At 41.1% G+C, this 25,159-nt stretch overlaps 1 protein-coding gene across 2 annotated transcripts in view; it reads right to left on the reverse strand.

Moving 5' to 3' along the window:
* The window catches only part of SDK1 (sidekick cell adhesion molecule 1), a 443,236-nt gene that overhangs the window by 75,939 nt on the left and 342,138 nt on the right, over positions 1 to 25,159 (reverse strand). For both annotated transcript variants that reach the window (XM_054180334.1, XM_054180333.1), the window contains 6 exons: positions 23,317 to 23,438; positions 13,681 to 13,790; positions 10,732 to 10,882; positions 8,276 to 8,513; positions 2,326 to 2,441; positions 1,880 to 2,069 (listed from right to left, as the gene is read on the reverse strand). In XM_054180334.1, coding sequence (XP_054036309.1) covers positions 1,880 to 2,069; positions 2,326 to 2,441; positions 8,276 to 8,513; positions 10,732 to 10,882; positions 13,681 to 13,790; positions 23,317 to 23,438 — 927 coding nt within the window. The remainder of the gene's footprint in view (positions 1 to 1,879; positions 2,070 to 2,325; positions 2,442 to 8,275; positions 8,514 to 10,731; positions 10,883 to 13,680; positions 13,791 to 23,316; positions 23,439 to 25,159) is intronic.

Below are 25,159 nucleotides of genomic sequence, written 5' to 3' on the forward strand. Positions count from 1 at the left end.
GATGATACTTTTAATTAATTTGAGCCCAGAGGAGACACAACATATTTATGTCGGGGGTATGGAGATGGAAGAGCAATTTGTATTATTTGCCAACATGCACTTAAGGAGGGAGCTGCTATAATGGGGTTGGCTAAAACAAACAGTTTTAAATATTTCTCATTATAGTTCGATATGTACATTTCAATGAGTGCTTTTCATCTCCCTGCAGAGTTCTGCTAACAGCAATTTCTCTTTGTTTTCTTTCAAAACCAAGCCAAGTCTCAACGCAGGCAGTATGCTGAGAAAATGGCTAAAAAAAGACCATAAGGGAGCTGCTGTCCCTGCTGCCATCCCCATTCCTGTCTGTGCATGCTCTTACTCCTTCCCTGCACTCCATAGGAAATATCTTGTTAAGCCAGAAGTCTGAATGTGCTCTCAGCCCAACCAAATTACCTTAATGAAGCTGCTTACAGAAACCAGTGCTTATTCCATTGCTATTATGAAAACATTTTGATGAAAAAAAAGAGACTTTCCCTTTGTTCATCTTCACTGGGAGCCATAAACAGAAGGCTCTCACGCTGATATTAACCTTAATACTGTAAAGGCAATGAAACTAAAAGTAACTCAACATTTTTTTTTTTTGGCCTTGCAAATGCTAAAGAGTTGACTAAATTTCTGCAAAACTCCATCAGCAGCACATCAATGTGTTCAGATAGCACCAGGGTGGGGGGCTGCCTCAGGTTCATTCTCCTTCAACACAATGAGCTACACTCAAAGAGTACAGGAGGAGGCAGTTGCAAAAGGAAGCTGATGTGATCATCTTCCAGAGTCAATGCCTTATTATTTCAGGGGAACAAAAAAAAAGAAGGATTATTGAAGTTGCAAGATCCAGCTCTCTCCTTCAGTCCAATCAAACTGAGATTTGTTTACTGCTTTCGATTGCAGGACTCTTTTCTTTTTTTTTCTTTAGAGCATGACTGAACTTCAAGAGGAATTTATAATTGGGCTCTAAAAATTGCCTTCAATACAAATTGTCTGCACTGAGCTTCAGAGTAAAATTATAGAAGTTATTTTTTCCCTCTTCATCAACTGCAGGGAAAGAGGTTGGATGTTAGGAAGGATTGTTGACTTGCTGGAATGAGTCCAGAGAAGGGCAACGAAGTTGGTGAGGGGTTTGGAACACAAGCCCTATGAGGAGAGGCTGAGGGAGCTGGGGTTGCTTAGCCTGGAGAGGAGGAGATTCAGGGGTGACCTTCTTGCTCTCTCCAACTCCCTGAAGGGAGGTTGTAGCCAGGCAGAGGTTGGTCTCTTCTCCCAGGCAGCCATTACCAGAACAAGAGGACACAGTCTCAGGCTGCACCAGGGGAGGTTTAGGCTGGATGTTAGGAAGAAGTTCTATACAGAGAGAGTGATTGCCCATTGGAATGGGCTGCCCGGGGAAATGGTAGAGTCACCATCATTGGAGGTGTTCAGGAGGAGACTGGATGGGGTGCTTAGTGCCATGGTTTAATTGTTTAGGTGGGTTGGATTGGTTGATGGGTTGGACACGATGATCTTGAAGGTCTCTTCCAACCTGGTCTATTCTATTCTATTCTATTCTATTCTATTCTATTCTATTCTATTCTATTCTATTCTATTCTATTCTATTCTATTCTATGCTAAGAGGAAATGGGGGACTCTGTTTATCTGTGGTTTTGCCAATGACTAATGGAACAGGTCTGAGTTATACAAGGTAGGGACCAAGTACTTCAGGCTCAAAGTTAAAAAACCCAGAACAAACAAACAAGCAAGCAAAAAGTTGAAATAGCCTTAGTGTCATCTACACTTGCATCACTAAAAGAAAGCAGTGTTAAAAGGCTGGCTCAAAGGAGATACTTATTTTGGTAACCTTTAAGCTTACCATCATCTTTGGTTCTTTCCATAACTGCAGGAGAGCTGGGGACTCCATCTCCAATACGAGTGAATGCCAGTACCTGGATCTCATACAGCATGTATTTCCTCAAGCCAGACAGCAGGCAAGATTGAGTGTGGTTACCTCTTACTATTTGGCTCTTTGGTTCAGAGTCTACATCTTTTGCTTTGAAAAGTATCTGCAGAATAAAAGTATGCAAAACACAAAGAAAAAGATGGCTGCACAAGGGCTGAAGAGAAGAGTAGGCATTTCAGATTCCTCCTTTTCACAAAATAGAAAATTAGACTATATTCACCAATCTCTCTCAAACACAGCTCCTCTGGCTGACTTATGAATAATGTAAATACCCAATGGGTGAATAATGAATCACAGATGCAAAAACATACCCAGGTAAGGCATGACAAACTCAATAAGCATGAAACTCCGTTGCATACCTTGTAACCCAGGATGAGACCATTCTGCTCGGACTCAGGGACTGCAGCCCACGTTAGAAGGATCTGGGTTGAACTCACAGCTTCAGCAGAGACGTTCTCAGGAGGAGCAGAGGGAACTGGAATCACACAGCGTTACCAAAAATAAAAGCAGAAACAGCTAAGATGTACCAGATCATTTTGCTCCATCTCCTTATCTGCTTGAGATTGTTCCAGAAGCCCATAGAAGAGTATTCAAAGCCAAAAATCACTCGAATAGATTCTAGACAATCCCTTCTCCTCTTGTATTCATTCTACATCTTTGAATTTCAGCCTGCTTCATGATTTCTTCCCAGTTCATCTCAAAAATTACAGTGTGAGTAAAGTGCTAAACACTTAATAGTAATTCAGCACCTACAGGTAGTAAATATATGGAGATATGAATAATTTTCAAGTTCTATGTATTTGCTTCAATTAGAAGGAAGCTTCAACTGCTGGATTTCCACAGAAATTTCTATCCTCTAATATTTCTTTCCCATACATTTTATTTCCCTATGCCAAAACCTAGAGATCTTTATGAATGGGAGTTTATCTTATGGTACGATCTGTTCTAACAAGAAGTTTTACGCCACCCTGGCTTCCTATATTATCTGGAAGGAAATTATAGCATCTTGTCTAGAGTTAGCAATAATTTCAACCACCGGATTGCACTCCCAGTTCAGTAAGAAGTTCTTTAACCTCTAAGCCTTTTGATTATGTGATAGTGCTCAACATTTGCAATCCATCAATTACAGAGGGGTACGTTAATGCAAGGTGTATTTTTAGGGACTGATAACGGTGTAAATGAAAGATATGCCTATTTCATTTATGTTGCAAAATTGGCTCTTATGAAACTAGAAACATCATTAGAACTGATGGCACAGGAACACTGTAATTTTCTCTGACTCCAGAGAAGAGCAAACTTGCATTTTCTCATGCCATTAAAACTCTAACTGCTGCAGAACAACCACACAACTGCAAGCTTTTGTAGGCAAGCTTAATAGCATGCCGTGTTAAGCAAGCAGAATTTGAGGCTATTTTGAAGAGTTCACATTTTATGCTGCCCTTTTGCATTTAGTTTTTTCTTTCCTTTTTTTTTTTTCTTTCCTGTGGCATTTCCAACATCTGAAGGGTACAGTCATCTCTAAAGCACGATACACCTGTCAGACCTCGAGAGAACATTTCACCAAGTTTTGTTACACAAGCACTTATGGACAGTAAGGCTTGATTAGGTCCTGAATATATCTCACACATACACACACACACACACACAAAAAGAGCACAAATCTCTGCCAAAAGTAATGCTTTCCTGGCTGTCCGAATGAAAGAGCAGCTCTGCTGGTTTTGAAGGCAAGCTCCTGAAGCTCCTAGCAACGTGAACGAGATAATGAGTATGACACCAGAATTAATATAAATTGAAAAGAAAAAAACAACCAACAAACCAGCCCAGCCTCCCCCCCCACCCCCTTGTGCACTCAAGGTTAACCACAGAGATAGTAATTTCTGAAACAATTTCCCTGTTGCCAATTATTGGGGACATGAGAAACAGAGCACCATCACACCACACTGCAGCAGACTAAAATCCAATCTTTTTCCCCCCACCTCCAACGCTGAAGTGCCCTTTTATTTAAAAAAAAAAATAATCTTCTAGATTTATCCCCCACAAGGATATAATTATGTTAAAGTAAAATAGATTGCCAGGAGCCATGAATGTCTTTGGATGGCTGCCATAACTTTATCTGTAGATCTTCACAAAGAGCTATTCCCACATGAATCACTTCGGGAGGGAGAAAGGGTGGAGGTGGGTCACAGGAAGCCAGGATGCATCAAGGCAAGAAGCTCTTTTCAGCTATGTTTGTTTATATTTTATCTGGTTTGAAGCCTTTCAAGAGTGAAGAAGTTTCTTTATTTTACAAATATTTACTTTCCCCCTTGATCAGGAGCTGTGAGATTTCCTGAATTCCCAAAAGGTGGAGGCTGTGCCCGGCTGGCCCTGCGTGCATGACTGCTTTGAGGTGTGTGTGCCATCACGCTGCTGGCAGGGGGATTTGAAAGCTAACAAAGGAGAGAATGGACTATCTGAAGATTTATTAGCCCAGACTCTTCTTAATTGCCAGTGACAGCCAGAGCAGCTAAATGTCCCCTGTAGCTGGAAAGGAATCTAAGCCCAATGCCTAATGGCAGAGAGACTTGTGTTCATTGAGTGTGCTTTAATTCTCCAGTTCTCAGATTAGTGCTGAGAATTTGATTCTAATAGGGATGTATGAATTCAGGACCTGCAAGTGATATAAAGCATCTTATTGTTGCCAGTCTTTTATTATTTAACAGAATTTGATTGACCCTTTGAGAATGAATGGAAAAGTAACCTTCACTTCTCTGACCCCTCTCCTCTCTCAGGATATTGTGATTCAAAGAAATTACAGCTTGCTAAGACTAATTAGCGGCTTGAGTGAGGCATACAGATCCCTCTTTCCTCTGCAAGGTCCCTTCCCTAATGCTGCTATCCTTAACTGTTGCACTGAAGACTTTGTTGTGAGTTCCAAAGCGGAGCTCTCATTAGTAACCTGCAAGAACAGTACAGAAACCAAGCAACAGTGTCCAAAGGAAAAAATCTCAGAGCTTTAACGAAATGAAGCAGAAATACTGAAATTAAATGATGAGCTAATCCAGCAAACTGCCAGCTGCACGATGTACTTTAGAAGATCAAACGTAAGAAATTACAGAGTTACTGGCACTTTGCACTGGGACTTCAATAAGAACTCAAGTTTTTAAGGTTATCCATGTTGGCATCTAAGATCACGCATCCTCTTTCTACATCTGACATAGCCATATCTGATATATCACAAATGATGCTGTTTTATGTCTCTAACGGGGCCAAAAGAAGCTTTTAATAAGCTAGCCTGTGTTCTGGCTTTCTAAGAAAGCTAGATAGTAGGATGCTGTGGTTCTCTCTTCTTCTGCAGCTCATGTTAGCTGAATATCCAAACCTAAAGCAGCATGCTGTACATCTGACCTCAATTAAGAAGGGCAAGTTTAAAGCAAGGTTTGTGGCAAAAGTACCAAAGCTGCAGCATTTTGCCCATAACATTAGATCCTGCAGGCCAAATTCTCAGCTTCTATAAACTTGACAGATCTCCACAGTGACATCAGACCACATCTGAATTATTAAGCGATGCTTTTTCACACCACAGTAACTGCTTCATGAAGGTCAGCCTCTGAGACACCAAGAGATTGATCCTTGCTATAAGTATGGAGCCACGCTTGGAGAGCAGCTGGGTTTGCAAGACAAGTATACACACATTCATGGTGCTGCAGATCAGGAGCCCCCAAAATATTAAAGCAGTGGGATAGGTGCCTTGGAGATGCATTGTTTGAAAAGAAGAGGGTTTGTACCTAAAATGAAGGAGCACTGACAAGTTTGTTCTAATTCATTAGAGGTATTTTCATATTTTTTTTGCCTTCTTTGCATTGCACCTACAATCATCATTGTCAATTTATTGAGTAGAAACTGAGCTTGTTACATTGCAGTTATTTTACACTGCAAAATTCAATTAATTATTTAATTTACAGCATTACAAAAAACATTTTGGATTGATAAAACCCATCCTGTTTAAAAATCCTAAGTCACTCCTCTCCACTTCAGCTACTTGCAACCCTATCCCAGAGTTTCATTTTAGAGTTTCACAACTGGTTTTCAATCCTTGGTTACCAAAACCTATGGCATTATTTATTGTCTCAATTTTTCTTTGGTTTCAATATCTCTTCTATTCAAGACCTTCAGAAACCTGGAAAGTACCTGTAATGGCATGCTCCTTCATTGTCAGCAACCACTGATGTGATCACACATCTCAGAATAAAAAGAATGGCTCACATACAGCTTTATATCAATCAAGGATTTGGACTTCAGTATCTGCACTGTCAGTAGACACCACAGGCTGATCTAGCGCCCAGGATCTAACTTCTTGGGCTCCTTGGCCAGTAAACTACACAAAAACCTGAGTTCTGCCAATGAACCACTACATGACCCTTGCCAAGGCACCTCTGGCCAGCTGTGAGGGATGTTTACAATCTGCAGCACCAGGATAATCCAACTCCCCTAAGAGTCTGTGTCTACAACATAGAAAAAGAAATATTTAGGACACCTGCTTTTAAAGTACTTTGAAAACATAAGTGATAAACAGATTTTACTTTTGTTTTATTATGGTTTAGAAGGCAGACATAAAATTGCTTTGACCTTTCTCTCTGGCTCTAGATCTCTTTTATTTGCATTTTAACCCCATTTGACTGTGCATGCAGGTTAATTCCAGATTCCCCTGAAGTTCTCTCATGCAGCTTGCCACCGTGCCAGCACTTCTTGGATATTCTAAACCTAAGAAGATAGAGCCAAAATGTCTGAGCCCTGACTTGCTCTCTTCAAGAAATCAGATGTTAGTATCAAAGGTAACACATGGGGAAAAACCAAATGAGTCGTTATGGCCTCGATCAGAGTTTTGTGTTATTTTGATCCCAGTTTCTGTACGCCTCCAAAAATCAGTTTCAAGTCAACCTTCTTTTAATATTGCAAGAGAAAATGCCAAATACACATGTAACCTCTGATCTTTAGATGCTGAGCAAGAGCCCCATAATCCTCAGGTTTTATGAAATCACTTAATCTTAGTATTTACTACATATCAAAAGAAGTGTTTGAAGAGCAGGGGAAAGGAGGAAGTGGAGAACGCTGTATCTTATTATTATGATACAGAGCACTTCAAAACTATTTTGCCTGGGTCATGCTATCTCTAACTCCAGCACAAGAAAAGCCTTGTTTAAAATACCTCTGGCAATAGCTTTCCAATTACTCCTTCCCAAAAAGCAGAGGGGGGATGACTTTGTTTAGCTTTCTCCTCGGCTAGTTCAAAGGACAGTTATCTGAACCAGCAGACCAAATCCTGCACGTTCATGCTTCCCACCATGTAACACTTGCATGATACAAAATGCTCAGACATGCATATGTATAAATGTAGGGTAGGAATAGGATTAGATTATTTAAATTAATTTTTAAAACTTTATAAAAAAAAAAAGAAGAAAAAGCATCAGTGTTGAACCGTGTATAAATACAGGTCACAAGGAGCTTTTCTTATTAGACTTTTAAACCTCTATCTGTCATCCATCTTGTTATTCAACTGCAATATACATTTTAATGCATCAGTTGCATGTAGGGAGTTCTGGAAATAGGTTTAGTGCAAGTTAACAGCTAGAGAGCAGCTCTTCAAGAGCTGTCTTTCCTGCTGCTACTAAGCTAACAATAATTAACTGCTCTCTGAGATTGAGAGTTTGCTTCTGGTATTTGAAGTCTCTGTGCCAGTGTATATAATTCAGCCACACAACTCAGTCCTTGTGCTCTGGGTCCACAGGTAGGTTATGTCTATATGCAGGTTATGTCTATCTAACCTTGTACACACAGTTTTTAGAAGGCACTTTTGAAAATGTGCCATCAAAAGCACAGATAATTATTTCATTTCTCCACGGGTAATCAGCTATCTAAAACAATTTGTGCCCTTTTAGAACCATTCGGCGCTTGAAACAAATTTCAGATAACTATGAGAATATCTCTCTGCCTAAAAGCAGACAGGGAAAGGGGGGCAACGAGGGGCAGTAGGATACTGGGGAGGGAGAGGAAGCTTGAGAGACCTGTTCAGTCAGAGCAAACTGTATGCAAGCTGCTTGTTATGTTATCCATACTGCTACCAAAGGAGGGCAGGAATGGGGAGAGGTTGCTTTGTTTACTTCAAATAAACACCCTGCAGGTTCAAGCATGGAATCAGGGTAGGAATAAAACAACTCCCTCCCTCAAATGTCTTTATGTCTTTTTGCCTTCAGTGCATTAAGAGATGGGGACAGAAAAGGCTGAAGCTCTCCATGTGTGCTTCACGGCAGGCACGGTGCTTTGACTCACCAGACTCCCTTGTACGACCTCTCACTACTTCGCTCCACGGTCCTGCCCCAATGGCATTGAAAGCTTGGATCTGCAGCTCATACTCTGTCCATTCCTCCAGATCTTCAACTGTGTACTCTCTTTCCAGTCGGTCATTGACAACCTTTGTGAGGGTGGGAGATGGCAGGTCCACACGCCAGAACTTAATCCTGTACCCCACCGACTCTGGATTGCCATTATACTGTGTGTCAGGGAGGGGCTGGCAAATGACAAAGGAAAGTACAATATTCAGATCTTACATACAGAATACATTCACAATCCACAGAACACATCACCAGGGCTTTCCAAGCTATATCTGAAGGCTGTCTCTCTTCTTCCAGGCAACCAGCACCAGAACAAGAGGACACAGTCTCAAGCTGTGCCAGGGGAGGTTTAGGCTGGATGTTAGGAAGAAGTTCTTCCCAGCAAGAGAGATTGGCCATTGGAATGGGTTGTCCAGGGAGGTGATGGAGTCCCCATCCCTGGAGGTGTTTAGGAAGAGACTTGATGGGGCGCTTGGTGCCATGGTTTAGTTGATTAGATTGTGTTGGATGATAGGTTGGACACAATGATCTCAAAGGTTTTTTTTCCAACCTGGTTAATTCTATTCTATTCTAAAAACAGATCAAGAGGATGATATCCTGGTTTATTTATGTTTGGTGATCTCCACGTTCCTGTGTTGCTTGAAATTGCCTTTTAATTTTCACCTGAATTTTGAACCAAATAGATATGCTCTGAGAGCTATGCCAATTGCTGTGGGCGTACCAACAGGGATGATATGAATACAATATATTTCAGAGCTTCATGATTAATTATGGAAATGAATGATAAATTGCTGAAGCATGTGACAAATTCATTTATCGTACTTTTAAAACTTTTTTTTTTTAACTGACTCTCTGCCTACTCATTTATCAGCAGAGATTTATTCCAGTATTCTAATTCCCCAAGCAATTCCAGAGATTAAAACATGAAATAATTAGCCTACTTGACAAAGTTTAGGAGTTTTTCCCCCCAAAAAACCTAACTACATGATGCCACAGATGGCTGAGATTCGCTTCTGAATCACTGGGAAAGTTTTGTGCACATTCACATTTCACAGCTTAGAAGACTGCATCCTGCAGTCAAGCAGGGCCAGGAATGTGACCCTTATTCTGTAGGAAGGAAGGAATTCCCAGCTCCCAGGTGGACAAAGATTTCACCTGCAGATCTTGGAAAGAAAGAGATTAAACACTTTCCAATGCTGATGTTACTAAGCACGAAAAAGATGTGTCAGGTCATTTTTAGCTATGGCAGTTGCTCCTCCTGAACCCTGGCGCAGTTTGCCTCATGACAAACAGCCTCCCACAGCTAGGAAACATAATCTTAAAAATGTTTTAAAGTCTCTTAAAAGAATCTTGAGTTAATTTTGATGGAAGAGATGTCGTTCTGGATATAGTACTAAAGGTTTAACAACGTGGGCATGCTACTCACACAGTAAAAGCAGGAGTGAGTTATGTGGGTCCTAGCAGATGAACTGCAATGGCTTTTCTATGGGGAGTGAGGCAACACCTTCAACTTTGATATTTTTGGTTTTTCAAGGTTTGGAATTTAGTGCAATGTCTCACTGAGAAACTGGAATGTTTCTGTTATAACAGGAGAAAAACTCTTCTTTTTCATCCCAACTTTGAATTCCAGCCCTAATGAGTTTATGCATGGAAAAGCTAACATTTGGGCAAAAGGAAACCTGTGCTTCATCAACTTCACAGCACAGTAACCCCAGTGGAAAATTCTGCCTAACAAGGGAGAAGAAAAAACATTCTGGAGCAGGTTAATTGCCAAGTGAATCCCAACGTGGCAGCTCTGCGTGTAACTGAGACAGTCAAAGGGGCACAACAACGTCATCAATCACTGCATCTTCGCAATTAATCATTTCTTGCTACGTTTCATCACATAACTCTTCACCCTTTCACACAAATACAACCTTCCTGCAGGAGTATAACATGCAGACATTACTGCCTTTGAACCACGGCTGCTCAGAACCTGCAGGATGATTGCCAGTGGCCGGTCTGCACCTTCTGGAGACCGCTTTGTATGAAGCAAACAACGGAGCCCTAGGAAACTGCAAATTGGCTCAAGTATTATATTCCTGTCCCACATATTGACCCAGAATGTGGTACTAGTGAGTCTCAAAAGCCAAGGTTTTACACACAGGCATATATTCCCCTGCAGAAGTGGCAGAAATAGTGGCAGTAGGCAATTTATGTGATTAATAAGGCACTTAAGGTAAGTCTCAGATTTCCGACTGTTCGGAAAAAGGAAATAATTTTGTTGTTACTCCTTACACTGAATGCAAGGAAAAGGCACTTTGGAGGGCTGGCCTGAGAGCCCAGGGAAGCAGCCACATCCCAAGCACAAGCACCCAGCTCCCCTCGGCCCCCCGTTGCTCCCGGCCGGCTCACCACCCATCGTAGCCACAGGCTGGTCTCGCTGGCCGTGCGCACGGTGACGCTCCCAGGAGCGACGTCCGGCGGAGCCTGCAGGGTCTGGATGACACGGGAGGGCTGGCTGAGGGGGCTGGCACCCACCACGTTCACCTGCCGCATGCGGAACCTGGAGCAGAGGAAAGAGGCAGTGCACGCTGTAACAGCTCAGTGAGAGCTACCTTTCTTTCCAGGGCCGGAAAAAGACGGGGGAGAATTACAAATTAGGTCTTTCCAAACGTTCCGCAAAGGTCGCTGCATGCAGATCCCCTCTGTATTCACTGCTGAATGCTTGATGGTAACCTGCTTTCAGATCCTCTCAGGTATTAAAAAAAAATGAAAATGAGATTAGCTCAGGGTCTATTAGGAACTTAGGTATTTGTGTGAGAAAATTATGTTAATTATACCAAGCCTGATGAGCTTACGCCAGCAGTAAGTGATTTTCTTTTGCAATGCTTGTACAATACATCCAGACAGGTATTAAAATATCAAACTTCAGATATTCTCCTTCCCTGTCAATATAAAAAATATACTAGTGATAACATTTCCCCTCAATTACTGCTTGAAAGAAGCTGATTTATCCCGGTGCTGCATTCGCAGCCTTCCTGCAGAGGAAAGATTAAGTTATTTAATATGGATATGCGTCTCTCAACAAAAAAATACCCTGTCTGTTTGAAACCTTCTCTTCTACAACAGAAATCCCTATTGGGTCACAGGAGATTTAGAGAAATCTTTTTGTGTGTGTGTGGGTGGGTGTTTCCTTTTATTTTTTTTCAGGAAGCACAAAATAATTAAGACATGCTGTCCATTTCAGATACTCTCACCCGTCGCAAGCAATTAGAGGTACCCAGCACTGGCACACAAATCCACGGCCTGCTCGTACTAAACACTTAATTTTTGGACCTAATGACTGCGCTTGGGAAAAGGGTGAGCTAGTCAACAGAGCAGTGTTTATTTATCTGCTCTGATCTCCCTAGAAAATGCATTAAAGGAAAGGCATTAAACAAATAGTGTCCTTGATTTCAGTCTCAAGCACTGGCAGCAAAATACATCAAAGAAGGTGGCTGATAAAGATGTGGTCTGGTAACAAGCTCTCGTGATGTGCTTCCTCAGTGGGCAGTGACTAATGCTGATCAGAGGACAACAAATCCATTTGGCAACAACTTTCTACATCTTAAAAAGTCATTCTGCACTGAAACAAAATTGAAAGAGCTCAGATCTGTGCAGGTATGAGAGAGGGAAAAGAAAAAAAACAAAGATGATAAAATTCAAGGAGCTGCTTTACCATGAAAAAAAAAAAGAGTCAGTGGAGAACTGTATATGAAAGGTCCCAGCACGACTTCAATCATTCCAGAATTCAATGAGTGCAGGAGAGTAGTGAGACACAGAATCACAGAATTGTTTTGGTTGGAATAGACCTTTACAATCATCAATTCCAACCATTGCCTAACTCTATCAAATCTGATGCTCAGCCATGTTCCTCAGCACCACATCTCTAAGTCTCTTAAATAACCTCCATGGATGGGGATTCAACCACCTCCCTAGAGAGCCTGTTCCAGTGTTTGAGAACCCTTTCAGCGAAGAAGCTTCTTCTCATATCCAAACCCAACCTACCCTAGCGCAACTGGAGGCCATTTCCTCTCATCCTATCACTTGTTACTAGGGAGAAGAGACCAACACCCACATGTAGCAGTAAAATAAACCAAGAAGTTTAGTAACAGAAAAAACTCAACCACCTCAAATTCCCTGTGTACTTCCTCACCTTTTTTATTATCCCAAAGACATTTCTCTATACGCCTGCTAGGCATGCAAGTCTTTCTTACTTTGCATGAGCACTGCATCTTGAACACAGGCATGACCTGCACTTCACTATTCACCTCTGCCTTTTCCACTTTAAGGATCTACCTTTATGAGGAGTGCAAAATCTTCTCGACCTGAAGATGATTTCCCTAAACCTTTGCACCAGAAATCTCTGCTCAAGTTCACAAATTTTCAAAGAGCTTTTGGCTCTTGAGGATGACAACGTAAATCACCTCAGTGGAGAGCTTGTGAGAAATGAACTATGTTCCCAGACTTCTGGCTAAGGGAAGAAAATTAGCATTCTAGCACTGAATTAGTTGTAAATTATATGAGCTTTACTTGGTTGAATCAAGTAAAATTGGTGGGGGTGCATCCCCAAATCCCCAAAAGAAATTGTTGCACTAGCTCACGGTAGCACCCAGCCTAGCTAAGGACCCTTTTGGCCTGTGTGAAAAGGACAAGCTCCTAGTAAGCTGATTTAACACTTGCCACTGGATCTCCTTGCAACCAGCCTTTACATTAGCAAGCTATTCCATGAAAGTATTTTTCATCAGGATTGAGTATCTCAAATTCTCAAATCTTGTCTATATGGAGGCAACGCATCATTTCAATTGAATCGATCGAAAAATCCATCTCATTTAACTGGGGTGGACCCATAATGGAGATTCACTTCAATCAGCTGAGGAGCACTGCATATATCTATTAAGCTTAACTTGGTAAATTCTTATAAACAAAGGTTTCATCTAGCTGATGTTACCAAATTAAGCTAAATCAATAAAATGATGTTTAAACCGTTGTAAATATGTAATTACAAGTCTCCATCAGCTTGACTACAATTGATTTGTCACTGACTGATGTTACACTGGTACATCCTTTAGATGGAGGAAGTCACAGGGTATCAGTTACTCCTCAAAGCCTTCCACTGTGCACTTGGATTTCCTCTTTAATGCTACAAGCTTCATTGTACGTAAATTACAATTAACAGTATCAGATGGGTAATTTTAAGCATGAGCTATGAAAACAGCAAACCTTTTCCCCTTTTGTTCAGATAATAAAACACAGCCAGCTGTTTCTGGTTAGGAAAGCTGTTCCATACTGCTATTGACTCTAATTACCTGCTGTTCTTACCTGTAATGAGTATAAGGAGTAAGGTTGGGGACTTCCAGCATCTGAGCATCAGGTTCATTCTCCACCTCATGAAGACTCACCCACTCTTCTTCATCACCCAGTACACCAACCTGTACATGGGAAAGGTAAGAAGGAATTCAAAGCAGAATATATATATGTGTGTATCTATATGCACACAGCCAAATACAAAAGAATTCTATCTATAACCTCTTTTGCAATGTGTGTCATCGCAGCAGTGGAAGGATAAATGCTTTTAAATACATATTATCCTGTTATTATTAATTTTTGTGTGACAGGGCACTATTTACTTATAAAGCAGCAACACAGCCAAGTTAGACAAGTTTCTTTGTACCTGTTGGGACTTCACTGGGATCCTCTAATAAGATCTATTCCAGAAAATACCATGAGAGCACTAATGCCCTGTTCAATCTCACTGCCACAATACAAAAGTATCAAGTAGTAATATAACAAAATGAAAAATAGCCTTGATAATAACTCCCAGGAACAGATGCATACTAAGTCAGTCTCAATGGAGGCAAAATGCCACAGAACTGAAGACAGAGAAACAAGAACAAAGAATATAAGTATTTTAACATCATCTGCTGTTCTGCCCTTAGATTAGACTTTTCCATATGCAATCCTTTGCATTAGTTAATCTCAACACTTTGCCTAATGTAGTCGCTCAGCTCTAGCACTGTTAGAAAGGACAAAGTGGGGATGAGAATTGAGAGCATTTTCCCATACAGCTTTCTGGAGATAAAATGAAGATGAATCAAGCCTTAAAAAGAAGTCAACAAGGCATGACAGAAATGCCAGTCTGACCTGAGACCCTGGAAGATGGCAGCATGAGCAGGCAGAGTTGTGTCTGCAAGAGCCCTGGTAAGAGTGTGGAGAAGGAGACAGCAGAGGCTGGACTTCGCTTTGGAGTTTCACAGGTGCTGAAACACAGGGGATCTTAGCCAAGATTCCCTGACACAATGCCCTAGTATTGGGCATGTTTTGTCTGGTGTGTCCACCCTACCACAAAGGGCAGTTCCTGTAGTCCCTGTCCCTCACCCTACCCTGGTATCCACAATCACAGGCTGAAGGATATTAGAGAGTCCACACGCAGCTATTCCCTTCACTGTCTATTTACAGACTTAATATCCATGAAGACGCCTAATCCTTTTTTAACCTACTGACACTATCTACTGCCACAGACTGCTGTAGCAACAAATTCCAGGAGCTCACAACCCACTGTGTAAAGAGCTGTTTCCTTTAATCTTTTTTAAACAGATCCCTTACAAGTTCTGTATACTAGCTACAGCCATAGACGCTCTCAAAGCACTCGATGGGCAACGTAGCCCAAAGTATCTAGCAGACCCCAAGTACTTCAAATAGAAAATGAGGGTTTCATTCACTTTGTATTTTCCTGTTTTTTTTTTCCCCTTCAGGAGAAGCAGCCTGATTTATTTATAGATGTTTTGGTTCTTCGCTCACCCAGGACTCGATGTGCTGCATATTTATGTTTGTTCAGGAAGAAATGACACAAGGAAAATTAGGCCAAAGAAATAAGTTCTGCATTGCACTGTGGAAAATAAAATTAAGACAAAAAAAAGAAGCTTCTGTGATCTTCCATGCAGAGGACTGCTTTCATGGAGGGATGGGGTTGCACAGGTCTTAATGGGCTTTTCAGTCCTGTTGGGTATCGAGGACACTGCCACACATCAAACAGCACATAAAATAGATGTCAGTGAAGATTAGGGACCTTTAAAAATTCCCAGTACCAAGTGAGTTCCATAAACTTTAGAAAAATCCATGGATGCAGAAGCTTAAAGGAAGCAAGCTGAGACAGGTCTGCGTGGTTAACACAGAACAGCCCTAAACTGAACCCTGAGAACAAAGACATGATAAAGAGTTTAAAAAAACCCAAACCCTCCATGAACAAAGAAAGGAAGAGAGGGTTGATATTAATCAAGGAAACAGAGAACTTTTTTTTTTTAAATTATTAAAGGAGTTTTTGATTAATACTATAGAAAGTCCACATGCAAACACTATTTTTTTTCCCCCCCAAAAGTCCTTGCTCATAACAGCATCACCTCCCAGTGCTGCAGTAATTGTATAGCAACAATCCACAGTGCTTTGGAGGCTGCAAATAATCTCCAGTAGTGAGTGAGTTAGTCATCTTTTTGTATTCTAGGAACAGCAAGAGCTTTTAAAAATATTTCTTGCATGGCAAAAATAAAAAAGGAGGAAAAAAAAAAAAGATAAAAAAGAGGCCACAGGTTTCAATTGTTCTGCAGCAGCAGGCAGGTCATTAATACACATTAAGGACCACATGGTTCAGACTCAGAGGCCCACAGGGCTGTGAACAATTGACATTGAGTCAAGCTTGAGAGCTGTCCAAAACCCCCTGCCTGTTTTGCAGCTCCACATTTACCAGCTGGCTGCAAAGGTGGAAATATTAAGGATCTTTTTTTTTTACTGACTGAAAAGCAGCAAAAGCTTCTACGTGCCCAGGACTACCACAAGCCCCTCAAAAGCTATCCCAGGAGACAGCTTTCTGGTTGTGAATGCTATCCCTGGTAGGAATGTTGGCTGCAGCTTACAAGGAAATGGCAGGCACCAAGCAAGCCTGGCCTGCTGGTTGTTTCCAAGCTCAGGAGCCAGCTGGTAAACAGGTGGCCACTACCTGTACTGGGAGGTGGAGGGCCCTGTGCAAAGCAGCAGCACAGACAGTCCCAATTAGCTGCTTTCAGACTCATTTTCTGCAGAAAGCTAGCGACAGAGAGGCAGCAAGAAAATCAATCACAGGCATAGTTCTGTGATTCAGGAAAAGATTTTAAGGAAAATAGATCAGGAACTTGCTTTAGTGACAATACCTTATAAAGTTCCCAGACTCTGGGAAGCTAACTCAAAGGGTTAGATCTTCTTCTGAAATTAGCAATATATTTTAGAGAGACTACTGCTTCTGTTTTTGCAGAGATGATTGAAGGGTGAAGGGCTGTAGGGTACCTCAGTGAACAGCCTGAAGACTTCTGCACGAACTCTGACTTGTGCAGCCGAGCAATTCGAAGCCAACATTACTCAAAACAAGTTTCATTTATATAGCAATAATCTCACAAATGCTACTCAGGAGCGAACCTTCAGTTGATGGTCTCCTACATTATTAGCTTCTGCAAGATGTGTAGTAGATTCCAAGTTTCAGGCTCTTGAAGGAAAAAGGAAATTATTTTTTTTTCTGAAACACTCTGATGTCAGATCAGAGGAAATGTATCAGTCTCAAGAATCAGAGTACAAAGAGATTCCCACAGGGCAAAAAGAACTACGGGCAGTGGTAAGGATAAAAGAATCCTTTGAGGGGCAAGAGAGTCCACTCCGAGCTGCTCCGCATAAAATAAAGTTCATTTAGAGGCTTCTTTCTTGTAGATGCTTTTTGGTTAACAGTGTATGCAAACTTCAGAGGAGGGTTGTGTTTGTTGACAGATGCACCTATATTCCTGTGTGCATCGTTGTAGGAGCGTCGTGGTTTAACCCCAGCCTACAGCTAGGCACCACGCAGCTGCTCGCTCACTCCTTCCCCCCTCCCAGTAAGAACTGGGAGGAAAAAAAGTATAACTTGTGAGTAGAGATAAGAAGAGTGCAATAACTGAAATGAAAAGAAATATAACAAAAAGAGAGAAAGAAATAAAACCCAAGGAAAGACAAGTGATGCACAACGCCATCGCTCACTACTCACTGACCAATGCCCAAGAAGGAATCTGCCCCCTGAACCTCAGCCAATTCCCCCCAGTTTATATACTGAACTTGATGTTCTATGGTATGGAATATCCCTGTGGCTAGTTCAGGTCAGCTGTCCGTGATCCCTCCCAACTTCTGGTGCATGGGAAACTGAAAATGCTTTACTTAGGGTAAGCTCTACTTAGCAACAAACCATCAATGTGCTATCAACATCATTCTCCCACTAAATACAAAATACAGCACCGTGGCAGCTACTAGGAAGAAAATTAACTGTCCCAGCCCAAACAAGGACAAGAAAGCAGATGAGAACATCAACTGCTTTTTCTTTACCATTGACATAAAAACTTAAGGAACGCACTCTGCATCTTAACAGTTCTCCATATAAGAGGACCACAGTCCCCAAGAGGCCCCAAGACTGCCACAATAAAACCACCTGTGTCCACTGAGACACTGCCTATAACTCTCAATAATGAGCAGCCATCAGGAGTTAGCACATCTTCATTCCCATCTCTCAACTGTTCCCAAGGCATTAGGTTCAATTAAAGGGCATATTCATTTATTATTAGAGAAATGAGACAGTATAAAGTAATATTGGAAGTGATGTCAGATCCCTTTACTTCCCTGTGCATTACTTTATCCATTTCCAACAAGGAAAACACGGCACATTTTATATGGTGACTTAACATTTACTAATGGGCTGCACTACGTGAACAAAGTGGAAGAATTGTGCTGGAAAAGAAACCAAAAAGAATCCAAATCGGGAATAATTTGTTGCAGTGGGGTTTGGGTGAGGGAGTGGTGCTTCCAAAATGTTGAGCAGTTAGGAAGTACTAACTGCAGGAAAGGAAAACACACTGTTTCTGCCCGTTACAGAGGTACCCTGTGTTCCACTACGGTTCAAGATATGTCAGGGTTTTCATTATAGCAGTCCATAACTCACACATTTGAAATGGCTTTGGGAGGAATTTGGTTCACGGGATGTCAGCCTGGGTGCAATTTTTTTCCCCCCCTCACAAAATCCTTAAATTGATTCAGCCATTTTTTGATTTAAAGATTGGCAAAGGCATAAAATTGTCAAGAGTTTCAGACACTTTATTTACCAGCTCGGGAGTAAAAACGACGCCCCGAGAATCACCTCGTACAATGGACGAATCCCACCTGGGTCACTGATTTAACCCACAAAACCAGATAAATCCACGGTTAAGGTTACAAAGACTCTCCCAACTCACAGCTTTACAAGTGAATACAGTGATGATGCTTTAAAGCTTTCACTGCTTGGAAACTCTGCTCCTACTCACCATGATACTCGTACAAAATCTCGCTAAAAACAGCAGAAAGGCTTTAAGCAAAATCTCTCCACAATTAGCCCGTACACTGCTACAGTTTGAAGGGGGAACTTTAGCCTAGTTCTTGATTGCAAAAGACTGAAAGTAAAATAAATTACCATTGGATGTGAACGAAAAATAATGATAAGGTCTATAGAATCATAGAATCAACAAGGTTGGAAAAGACCTTAAAGATCATCAAGTCCAACCTGTCATAGAATTCATTGGCTTGCTAATGGGATATAGAGAAGAGGCATAAACAGTTTTTTCCTCTCTTTTTCTTGTTGTGTTGCTGCTTCTTGCAACTTTTCTCTCTCTCCCTTCTGTGGCCTTGCCAGGGTATCTTTTAACTACAGTATGAGGTAACAGGAAGGAGGGAGGGAGTGGGGAAGGAGGTGAATGGGCCCTATGGATCTGTCCAGAGAAGTCTGAGGAATTTCTGTGTTGTTATAAATGGTAAATATATATCAAATACATATGTTGTGTATTTTGTACATGTCCATTGCATTTAATATTTCTGGATTGCAGTTTGCCTGTAAATAGAGCTTCATTTGCTTCCATCCAAAACTGAGCTAGTCTGGTAATTAATTTTGGAGGGTATTTTCTCTACATTAGTTAGTGGGTAATTTCAACCCACCACATACACTCAGGGCTCCATGATTTGTAATAGCTCTTCATAAGTGGCCTTCAACCATTCCAGAGGTCTTATGTGGTCTGCACAACATTAATCACCAGACAAACACATAGGAGTTGGCAGAAGTTAACCCAGCTTTGCTAATCACCCACAGGAAAGTTTGGTGCTGTGGACCAAGCACCCAAGGCACGGTCACGATCGTGTCATATATGAACTTCTCATGACAAGACTCAAGGAAAAATCCAGCATGGGAAAAATAACTTGAAACTGGATTGTGGCAGACAGCATAAGCGTGAAACCACGAGAATAACAGCATGGATTCAGAATCATTCTTGGTTGCAAATTTCCAGGGGGAAAAAAAATAATAATCTACAATACATATTCTAACTACATCTGAGAGTACAGGATGATTTATTGGAATTCTTTGGGGATGAACACATTACCTGTGCGTGTCAAGGCCACAAGAGAGTTACTGCTGGTCCCTCTGAACAAGTGTCAGCAGAACTTTTATATTACTTTAGATCCTCTTCTCTACATCATGGAAAAACAATATCAGAATTATGTTTAATATGTTTAGAAATCCAGTTTCCTCTGGTCCTCTAAGTCTAGCTGGAAAGGTGGAAAAGATACAGCCTAGATCCCTTCAGAGCAGCTTCATTAGAAACACAGAAATGGGAGTTTTACCACTTGGTATCAGTGTCTACCAATACTCAAATCTTAAAGACCTGATTCTCCTCTCATAGTCATTGACATGATTGAGAATCAGTTCCACAGTGGCTCCCACGAATTTCCACTCCAGCACAAAAAAGCAGAAGCCAAGGCCAGATGTGCAGAATTTCATGTCAGCTGAAATTCCCAACTGTGTTTGTCATCCAAATTGTTCATGAAATCTGACTTCAAAAAATGGCACTTAGCCAAAATGGAATACTTGGAACATTTGCTAGACCTGTCCTTATCAAGGAAGCTTTCTGCCACATAAAAGAAGAAAAAAAGAGAACTAGATTTGTGGCAGGTTGCTTGTGTGCATGGATATAAAGTAGCTGACATTTTTTCTGTAAGGATATTCAGAGTAAAGGCTGTAATCCCAGTAGAGATGGAAAGAAGATGCAATATATAAGGGATGTCCAATGTAAAGCCCAGATGTACAAACAAAGGGAGACTTAGATGAGGTGCATGATAATATCAAGTGGTTTTTTTGGTGATGCTTTGTCATAAACCCACCAACAGCAGAAGTACAGTGCAGAGGGAACAGATCTGTGTGGGAAATCAACCCAGTTCTTCAACTTCCAGGAGAGATCATGCTCTAGAAGGCCTTTATAAGCCACAACATATTTTTTCCCAAGCTACAAGCTGTTTTCAGCTACTCTGCACCTTGCTGTGAACTTTCACAAAGACAAATGGTCAAAGACTTCTGCAAATAGGTGGAGATGTAGTGCCTGTACCTGGTTAATTGTAAAGTACACTGGTACATAGAGATTGGTATTCTATAGCTAGATGTGATATTATCACTTGGAAATATCACCTGGTTTAAAATCACAGTATTCAAAACTATGCCTTAAGTGGCTTTTAATTTGATGCTAAGGCATGAAACCCTTAACAGTGATATTAAAAACTATACATGGGCCAGTGAATGAAAGATTCAGAAGGAAAAAAATGCTCCCTGTATTTCTCTTGAGAAAATACTGTTATAGGTTGGGTATAACCACTGCCCTTCGATCCAACATAGTCCTCAGGAACAATTATGGTTGTCTGTGCTTAAATATGGATGTTACAGCATCAGTCTGCATCCTGGCACAGATATATTACTGCTTAGAACAGACTACATCAGAGGCAGAAGTGGGCCAAGTGGGCAGAAGTGTCAAGTCCAGAGGGCAGCTTTAAGTCTTAGATCCAAGACAGGATGGAGGCATTCCTGCCTTCATCTCTGCTCTCATCTCACTACATGTTCGCATCCCCTACTCTCGCGATGATGCTCTTCTGATCACACAAACAGCCTGTGCAGTTGATCTGTCTGAAAGTCATTGTCCTTGCCAGAATCAAGTCTCGTAGCAGCTCTGGGTATGATCACACCAGAATCAGTGAATAGAATAGAATAGAATAGAATAGAATAGAATAGAATAGAATAGAATAGAATAGAATAGAATAGAATAGAATAGAATAGAATTAACCAGGTTGGAAGAGACCTTCGAGATCATCATGTCCAACCTATCATCCGACACCACCTAATCAACTAAACCATACAACCAAGCATCCTGTCAAGCCTCGCCCTGAACACCCCCAGCGACGGCGACCCCACCACCTCCTCAGGCAGCCCATTCCAGTGGGCAATCACTGTGTGCAGAAGGCAGGAAGTTAGAAAGTCTCATCAAAATTGATAGGGATGAGGAGAGGGAACAGGAGCAGGACAATGAGAGCTCTAGTTTAGACTGACTAAAGGTGCTGTGAAATTGCACTTTAAGAGAGAGTGAGTTTGAGTAAAGTGCTGGCAGAGAGGGGCTGTCAACAAAGGATTATATGCAACTGTCATCCTGGAAACAGGATTTGCTATATCCTTAAGGAGTCACCAATTTCTCTGCATCCTGAAAAGATTTTTATTAATCATGTGAGCAAGAAATTTTTTTATATATAAATCCACTTGGAGCAACATTTGTTGCTCCAAACACTGAAGTGTGGTGCAGAAGAAAATTGCAGAGCAGCTATGGTGAGAAGAACTACCCAGACTCCACAAAGACTTTGGCTGCACCTCTTCCCCAAATGGAGCAAATATTCCTGGATCCAGGAGTGCAATGAATGAGATGTTGGTGAGGGATTGTGAACAAGAAAGATTCTCTCTTCCCTCCCTACACACCGCGAACCCTTCAACCGCTATTTGTAACCAGGGCTCTTCAAGGATGCAGATGAACCTCATGGTAATTACTACTGCAGCTTTAAAGCATTCAACTGTATTTCGCTTCAGTGGTGCTCTGCAACTCAGAATTAACAAATTCCTAGAAATATCAATGTGGTGCTGCAGCACAGAAATGCTTCTCAGAATGTGCCAAGCCATCGTATTATAGGATTGGAGTGTTTAATTCTGTAGCATGCAATAATGTGTATGTAAATGGTACAGAATGTACCAACTTGTTCACAACAATCTCATTACTAAGTGAAGTGATTGTATCAACATGTCTGAGCGGTGATGGTGATTTAAGAAGTCCAACATTTGGTCTAAAAAAACCAGATTATATTATTTATAAAGATCTGTGGGTGGAAAGGAAGAAGCAAAGCTCATCTGTCAGGAGAACAAATGAGGAATATATAACTCCTTCAAGGCATAATGACAGCAGAAAGAGGGATATTGTCTAAAGCTGATGAAGAAGAGAATTCATCCGATTCATATCTAGAGGCCTAGATAGAAAACCTCAGTATATTCCATTGTGAGCCAGAAAAATACACTCAATCTCATGAATAATGGTATCAGTGAATTCTTTCTACACTTCTGACTCTCAGATAACAATTGCCAGGTTTGCATCTGGTTTGGAAGTACACCTAGCAGAACCTAAGCAGGTTTCAAATCCTTTTGTAAAGAAACAGATGGACTTAGCTCTGCCGTATGTGTTGCTTATGACACATCTGGTGTTCCTCTGAAGCAAAGCTGCTTTACTGAAATCCATGTGGATTATTTAAAGGATAAGCATTCTCACATACATATATATTACATATCATATTTTTATTTTGTTCCATTGAGCAGAAGTTACAGCATGCATTTCTCAGCTAAGCTTCAGAAGATCCCTTGCATTCTGTCCTCTCCAGAACCCCCCTGAATAGCTATCACCAGTCCATTTAATGAAGATTTTTGATTCACAGTTAAACAAAAACTGTAATGCAAACAACAATTCACTATTTAGACTATTTTTAACCCCTCAGAAACTTCATTAAGAGCTTTCTAGATTTTTTTTTTTTTTGTCAGGGACATACCTGGCCTTCAACTATCCACTTGGAGATGGAGGTTTTGCCATCGTACCCTGGCCGGAACTGAAGCGTGGCAGAGCGCGGGCTGATGTTGGAAATCACCAGGTTAGATGGAGCACCTGGAAGTTCTGAAGAAATAGAAATGGGGATGAGAGGCTGACATTCAGTGTTTCAGCATATAAAATACCTTGGTAACAATTACAGTAGAGCAAATAGCTGTGGGGTTGGGTTTAATTTCTGGCAGAGTATTACATACGGCATCACTATTTCTGCTGCTCTGAGGAGGCGCCACATTTGCACAGATCAAACAGAAAAGAAAGAGTCCCTGTATAGAATTACAGCTACTAATGTAGAGAAAGTGCACAACTGACAAAGTGTGGTAGCACAGGAGGAGGGTACTTCCCAGCTCCAGGTCTGCCAGTCACTGGCCAAGTTGCCTAATTCCACTGCTACTTCTGCTTCTCTGGAATTAAATGACAACAATGTTTGCTTACTTCTTAGGGCACGTACAACTTTAACAAGAAGAAAGCACTCACATTTTTGGGTAGTCTGTGTGGAAGATTTTGTGATTTATCCATAGAATCACGGAAGGGACCTCAAAGATAATCTAATCCAAACCCCCTGCCACTGAGGAAGGTACACCTTCCACTAGACCATGTTGTCCAAAGCTCCATCCAGCCTGGCCTTCGACACTTCCACGGACTGGGCATCCACAGCTCCTCTGGGCAACCTGTTTCAGTGCCTCACCACTCACATGTGGAAGAACTTCTTCCTAATACCTAAACTAAATCTACCCTCTTCTCATTGTTAACCTATGGGTTCCAGAGGCTATTTCAGATGTCTGAATAAAGTGGAAGATTAAAAAAAAAACACAACTAATTATGTTGCAAATACAGAAAGTGACCTTCCATGAGGAAAAATCTGCAGCCCCATTACAGCCCTGCCTCCCATCAGCCAAGCCTACAATAGCATTTACATTTTTAATATTATCTGAATTACCAACAAAAGCAAGCCCAAGAAAGAGATTAAATATAGATTGCTTAGAATAAATTTCCAATAGGACCTGATTCAAAAGTAATGGAAATGACTATTATGATCAGCAATCATTCACAACGCTGTGCTATGAGCAAATGCAACAGGCAAAAACTGAGCAGCTCTTTGGCATGTGTTTCAAGCATGCACAGACACACAATATTTCTTGATTCTTACTTCACATTTGTGGGAACTGTGATCGATAAACTAACCCTGACCAAGTAGGATAATGCTGTTATCTGGCTAACAACAGGGAGCATGGCATTGATCTGGTCTACAGATGGTCACAATTACCTATGATCAAGGAAGAGAAAGGCAAACATGTTTCAAGACATATAGAGAAAAGTTAAAAAGGGGAGAAACTGGATTACCATCAGTGATGCACATTACCTGCTTCACTTTGGAAGATTCTATTTCTGGAACCTGTAAATTAACTGAAACTGCCTGGTTGAGATATGAATTGGCTTTTTTTGGTTTGCTGTCAATATTGGATGAGGGAAAGGGGAGAATTTTAAGACCCAATAATAAAAAAACTTAACTTAGAGGTGGCCAAGTGGTAACTTAGTGCAGCACAGGACTACCTCATTCCAAACTTTCCTCAGGACACAACTCCCAAATCCTGTAATTAAGAGCTATAGTTTCATTATACAAGTGCCCTCTCACAGCTGACATAAGCTATGCTACTTACAAATGAAAAAAAATACCTTTTACCTTTTAACATCACCCAAATTCTGTGGGTTTTTTTCCCCCCAAAGCAACACTTTTTCAATTGGCTCAGTCTCAGGCTTCATTCTGATGTCACTTTGTAAATGTCAAG

The sequence above is a fragment of the Dryobates pubescens genome, chromosome 4 (assembly GCF_014839835.1).
Source record: "Dryobates pubescens isolate bDryPub1 chromosome 4, bDryPub1.pri, whole genome shotgun sequence".
Lineage (NCBI taxonomy): Eukaryota > Metazoa > Chordata > Aves > Piciformes > Picidae > Dryobates > Dryobates pubescens.